This window comes from Columba livia, chromosome 12, assembly GCF_036013475.1.
Source record: "Columba livia isolate bColLiv1 breed racing homer chromosome 12, bColLiv1.pat.W.v2, whole genome shotgun sequence".
Lineage (NCBI taxonomy): Eukaryota > Metazoa > Chordata > Aves > Columbiformes > Columbidae > Columba > Columba livia.
This window is the reverse complement of record NC_088613.1, coordinates 2,866,792-2,872,791: the sequence shown is the minus strand read 5'-3', so window position 1 is coordinate 2,872,791 and position 6,000 is coordinate 2,866,792. Positions and strand designations below refer to the sequence as shown.

The following is a 6,000-nucleotide window of genomic DNA, read 5'->3' as shown; positions in this document are numbered from 1 at the left end:
GGCGGGTGTGAGAGCTGCTGAAGCGCAGCTGCTACCCTGGCACTCTGCTGCACGTTCCTGTTCGCCACAACGCCGGGATCTCTGCAGAAGGGTTTTCGCAAGTCTGCCATGGGGTCAGGATGCTTTTTGGTTTTCTCCCATCTCCTCATTCCCTTCAGAACCTTACAGGGCTCTACTGCAAAGCCTCCCAGGCATCCCGGCACTCCAGCCCCTCTCCATCCTGGTGGCCAGCGTGCAGGTGTCCCCTGGGCCACCGCCACCCTTCCCAGCTGGGAACGGGTAGGCTGCTTGCACTTACCTTTTGGGAGAAAAAGCTGAGTGTAGTTTTTTCCACAGGCACACCAGCCCATCTGGTCTGTTCTGGCTGCCCCCCATACTTTCTGTACCCGGGCCTTGCTACAGCCGAGCGAGAGCGTGGTCAGCTTCTTGCCCACCCACACTGCTGCTTTAGTGACCGAATCCGCCAGAAAGTGCCATGACTTGACTAGTGTGGCCATGACTTGAGCGTGGTGGCAAAGCATCTCCCACAGCTGTGAAAATACGGGGCTATTTTTATCCCGAGGGCTTCCTTTCTTCAACAAGTTCTGCTTCAGCAAGGCAGGTGTGTTGCTGGGCACACATGCGGGTCACCTGCTGCTGGGGAGGGTTTGGGGCTGGGACAGTGGCCCTGGGGTCACCCACTGCCATGGGGACCACCTGGCTGCCCCTCATGGCTGGCCGTGCTGAGGGGGTGTCGGGGGGTGTATGTGGGTGTGTGTGCTCCTGCACTGCCTGCGTGTGCACACGCGAGGTGTGTGCAATGCACGGAGTATGTATTGGAGAGTACGCAGGGTGGCTGTGGGTGTGCACAGGGCTGCCGGGGGGGTTGTGTGTGTACAGGGCTGGGTGTGAATGCATGTGTGCAGGGGCAGCAGGAGAGGCGTCTGTGCCCCCTGTAACGGGTAGCACACACTCTCATTCACACGCTCATTCACACTCATGCACAGCCATTCACACACTCTCTCATTCACACGCTCATTCACACGCACGCACAGCCATTCACACACACTCTCATTCACACGCTCATTCACACTCACGCACAGCCATTCACACACACTCTCATTCACACGCTCATTCACACTCACGCACAGCCATTCACACACACTCATTCACACGCGCGCACACACACTCACACGCACCCCCCAGCTCCCGCGGCCCCGCCCACCGCCGCGCCCCGCCCACCGCCGCGGGGCATCTCGGGAGTGGCAGTTCTCCCGAGGGCCGCGCGGCCGCGGCAGCCAGCGGGCGGACTACATTTCCCAGCAGGCTCAGCGGGTGGCGGGCAGCCAATAGGCGCTCGGGCTGGGCGGTGCCCGGGTATATAAGGCACCGCCCCACGCTGGGCGCTCCATCCTCACCTGGCAGCGGAGCGGGACGGGACAGCAGCGCCACGTACCGGGTACGGCACCGGCTCTGCCGCCGCGGGGCTGCCGGGTGTACTGGGGAGGGGGCTGCATGCAGGGTGGTGCGAGTGAGGGGCGCCCAGGGGTGGGGGCTGCGGGCGCGGGGGGTGTGAGCGGGCTGCGGGGAGCGCGGCTGGCAGGGGCGGGGGAGGCTGCCCTGGTGGATGCGGCCACCGGCGGGGCTCCCCAGGCGGTTGAGGGGCCGCCCAGAGCCGGGGAGCGGTGCGGGGCCCGGGGCGGTGGCGCGCCCCGCCCTGCGCTATTGTCCGCGGCGGGGGCTGCTTTTGTCTGCCCGTCCCCGGGGACCTCGGGTGACCTCGGGGGTCGGGGGGGGCCGGGTCTTGCAGGCAAAATGTGCGACAAGCCAGACCTCTCGGAGGTGGAGAAATTTGACAAGAAGAAGCTGAAGAAAACCAACACGGAGGAGAAGAACACGCTGCCCTCCAAGGAGAGTGAGTACAGCGCCAGGGGTGGAGGAGCCGGGTGGGACCCTGGTGCCTGGCTGCGTGGGGAGCGGGTGTCCAAGGGTGCTGATCTCACTGCCAAGGAATCTGGTGAAGAGGTGGAAAACCGCTGACTGAGAGATGAGGGGTTGGGGTATGGCCCTTGGGGGCAATGGGCGTGATCACCTGTAGGGCTGTTGCCTCAGGGCTTGACTTACCTGAGGAGAGGTGAAGGGAGGTGCCCACCTTCCCATCACCTGTGTGTGTCTCATCACCCTCTGACTTGAAGAGTTTGCCTACCCCGCTTGGGGACAAACCATCAAACTGGGTGCCAGGGCCTAAGTGATTGTTCTGCAGCCTTCTCCAGTGGGTGTTTCCACAAAAAAAGCACCCGATACTAATGGACCTCTCTTCTTTTGCAGCTATTGAGCAGGAGAAGGAGTGTGTGAAGTCTTCCTAGAGCGAGATGACCTGGCAGGAAGAGCTACCACTTGATTTTTTTTTTTTTTTCTTTGAATTAAGTCATATTTTTTAAAAAATTACATCATCTACATGTATAGAAAACAGCTGCATCACCTAACCCACTGTCCCACCTTGCTGGCAGCTTTGGCGGGTGGGGGGAACAAAATGTGACCCTCTCAGTCCATCAGTAGCCTGACTTAACCCCGTCTCTGCTGCTCAGCCAACTCCTGTTGACAGCACTGGTCTTGCTTTAACACGGTGGGGAGATGAGCAAGGGCGGTGGAGGCTCCTGAGGCCAGGACCCTTCTGCCTGAGGGGGTGGGAATGCTGGCTGGCCTGTGGCCTGGCTCTGTCTTACATACTCTTCACTCATGGTGTTCTGTAGCCTCACAGTTTTTGTTTTTTCTGGTCTTCCTTGGGGGAAAAATAAGTTTATTATAAAATAAAAAAAGTAATGACCTACCATGGCTTGTGGCTTCTTCCCTGGCAAAGGTTCAGGCTGCAGTGTGGCTTTCCCCAGGGGGTGGGAAGGTGTCTGGCTGGTGTTGCTCAAAGGGCTTTATGGGATGGTTCCCTGGAGGGCAAATCTAGCCTGGTAGATTTGTGTAGGACTTGGTTCCTGGTGGCCTGGAGGAGACCAGAGCTGGAAGCATTGTTGGGGTGGGACTGGGGGCTCAGCTGGCTGATGTGTTCCCCCAGCGATCCTGCCACCATAGTGGTTCTTGTAGAGGCTGACCTGGGCCTTCCTGCCCACTTGAAGGCTTCAAAGAGGTTGATGTCCCCTGCCTAGAACACCATTTGTGTAGCTGGGCTGGCTCCTCACCTGCACGGCTGGAGGTTCGCGTGCTTGCCATGTGAATGCTGGCCTGGGTCCTGCTGGCGCTGTGGCCAGGCTGGCTCTGTTCTCCCAGTTCTCCGAGGAGAGCCTTCCACTTGCTGCCTGGTACAGTCCTTCTCTTTGCCTTGAGCCAACCCCTGCCCTTGGTTGACGGAGGTTTTTACAGCCTTGTAAGGATGGATTAATGCAATAGAGCATTTGGATACCCTCTTGGCTGATCCCAGCGCTGCCGTGCAGGGGTGGAGATCCCTGTGTCCCGCAGTCAGCCTCCAGCACAGCGTGGGCAAGGGGAACTGGGGTCTGACAGTGCACCCGGGTCTATGCTGAGGCTTCCTGGGTGCTGCCAGGATCTCCTCACCTCCACCCAGCCTGCGGGGTCACTGAACAGGCTGCTTGTGGAGGAGGTGGAGGCAGAGTTGCCAACTAACAGTTTTGGCCCGTGTCCCTAGTGAGCCTGGTCAGCTGGAGAGGAACAGACTGTTGTGCCTGTCTGGACACAGTGCCTATCTGCCCAGCACCTCCACCCACGCCGCCTGCCAAGGGCTGCAAATAACATTGCTTGTGTAGTTGCAATTGCCTGCACCTCTTAAAAAGCAGAATCGAAAGAGCTGAAGGTAAGAGGTTGGTGTTTGTATAATGCGCTGTCAGGGCAGCGTGACGGGTTGTCCATAGGATGAGGGTGGTGAGGAGTGATGCTGAGGCCCAGCTGGGGCTGCTGCTACACTGGGCTGAGCACTGGGAAGCTCAGTACGCACCAGGGTGGCTGTGCTGCCTCAGCACCCTGAAGTCCCCAGGGCAGCAGCCCATCCTGGACACAGGAATCCTTTTCCCAGTGCCAGGGTAGCAGCTGGGCCACTCAACTGACCCCAGGGCCACTCATCACCCCGGCAGGGCTTGTCCCTTCTCGGTGGCGGAGTCTCTTGCCAGGCAGGGGTGTGCTTTGTCCTGTGCTGGGGAAGGAGCACGAAGCCTCTTCAGACCCTTCTGTGAAAGCAGAAGGTAGAAAAGGTCACACCAGTAAGAGCTGGGCTCAGAAGCAGCAGGCAGGGCTTGCAGACCTCTAAAGGCTGTAGCACCTTCTTGCTGCTTCAGCATTTCCCCTTCCTGCAGAGATGCTTTGCAATCCCTTGGCCACTTTGATGCACCCAGGCTGGGAGTTGGGTGAAACCCAGAGGTAAAGCCAGCCTGAGCCCTTTCCCTGTCCCCGAAAGCCAGAGCGCGAGCTGAACCAAGTGAAGCTTTTGCAATGGAAACACAAAGTGGCAGAGCTGATCCTTTCTCCTCAGTGGGGATTCTGGGGACAGGGAGGTCTCGGTGGCTGCTCCCTACGTGGCTGCTCCCTACTGCCCCAGCGTCTCTCCCTCCTGCACACTCTTACTCATGCTACAAAGGGCTGCTCTGTGGGCATGGAAAACCACCAGTCGACTTATCTCTCCGTGAGTCACTCACACTTCTGCAAGGTCACGGCTGGAGTGTCTCGTCCCCGCTGCCTCACAAAAACCTCCCCCTCACCCTACGTTGCACACACGGGCAGCAAAGAATTTGCCCAGGGGTGCTGAGCACCCCAGGTGCCTGCCGACTGGTTCACCAGCCAGGGTGAGGGCTGCAGCTCTTCTGTGGTTGCCCCAAATGTCAGGGTTGCTGGTGCCAGGAGCTAGCGACACTCCAGCATCCACCCCAAGCCTGTGGAACTGGCCCGTGAGACCACCTGGCTGCATCCCCAGGAGCTGCGGGGTGAGGACGGGGTGCTGATGCACCTGGGTGGCCATCCTGGGACACTGGCACAGCCGGGTCTGTGCCTCAAGGAAGCCACTGCAGGGGCTGGCAGCCCTGGTCTGGCCCTGGCGACATCGGGTTGGCACCAGGGCCAGCTACCCAGCCCTAGCAAACCCATCTTGGGGGGTGATATGGCTGATGCGTCTGTGTCCACCCAAAGTGAGGGCATCCCAGGAACTCCACACACACCCTTGCCAGAATGTTGCACAGGGAAGTACCGAACACCTTGCCCAAATGCTCTGTCCTCAGGTCTGAGGATAAAGAGTTTTGCTGTTTTGCAACCCAGTGCTCAAAATGCCCCTGTTGCCAGACAATTAGCGAGTAAGGGGAGAACCATTACCGAAAAGCCCTTTATATCAACAGTTTCCTTCCCTCCCTGCCATGGACCTTCACTATTTCACCCCAGCACACATGGGCACAGGGCTGCCAGCGGTGTGGGAGGCCAGGATGCCTGCCAGGCTGATGTCCCCTGGAAACGCGGTGGCTTCAGCAGCATAGGCTGTCCCGGCAGCCACCCAGGCATGGAGGATGCTGCCCCGGGAGCTGGACCTTCCTGGCAGGGCTTGATGCCACCTTCCCTCACCAAGAACCAGGTAAGTTATATATGTCAGCTCCTCCTGGTGAAATCTGTATCTCTCCCCGGCCAGGGCCCATTCTGCTGCTCCCAGGGCCGTTTCCTCCCATCCATGATGGGGTGGTGAGCTGTGGCGGACGCTGGGGAGGAGGGAGGAGGAGGCTGAGTCATGGCAGGAGGAATTTGGGCAAATACCTGGTGATCAGCAGCATGGGGTGAATTCAGATCGGGGCTTGTGGTTGGGAAGGCTTTCTGCCCCCCCTGCTGCTCCATCGCCTCTGACTCAATCAGGAGGGGATTTGGCCCCATGTATGCTTGTGTGGAGGATCATAATCGCATTTCTTGCAGGAGGTGTGTGTCAGCCCATGCATGGCCCTGCTCTGGGCACCCCGGTGTCCCCCTCCTGTCTGCCAGGCTGCAGCACCCTCCGTGCGTCCCACAGCACCATGCTGGTTTGCAGCATGG

At 59.4% G+C, this 6,000-nt stretch overlaps 1 protein-coding gene across 1 annotated transcript; it reads left to right on the top strand.

Annotated features, from left to right (window-relative positions):
* The first annotated feature begins 1,286 nt into the window (after window positions 1-1,286).
* On the top strand, window positions 1,287-2,810 carry LOC102090242 (thymosin beta-15A homolog). The gene is made up of 3 exons (XM_065077438.1): window positions 1,287-1,438; window positions 1,790-1,894; window positions 2,308-2,810. The coding sequence occupies exons 2-3, from the start codon at window positions 1,795-1,797 to the stop codon at window positions 2,343-2,345; spliced, it is 138 nt and encodes a 45-aa protein (XP_064933510.1). The 5' UTR covers window positions 1,287-1,438; window positions 1,790-1,794; the 3' UTR covers window positions 2,346-2,810.
* The last annotated feature ends 3,190 nt before the right edge of the window (window positions 2,811-6,000 follow it).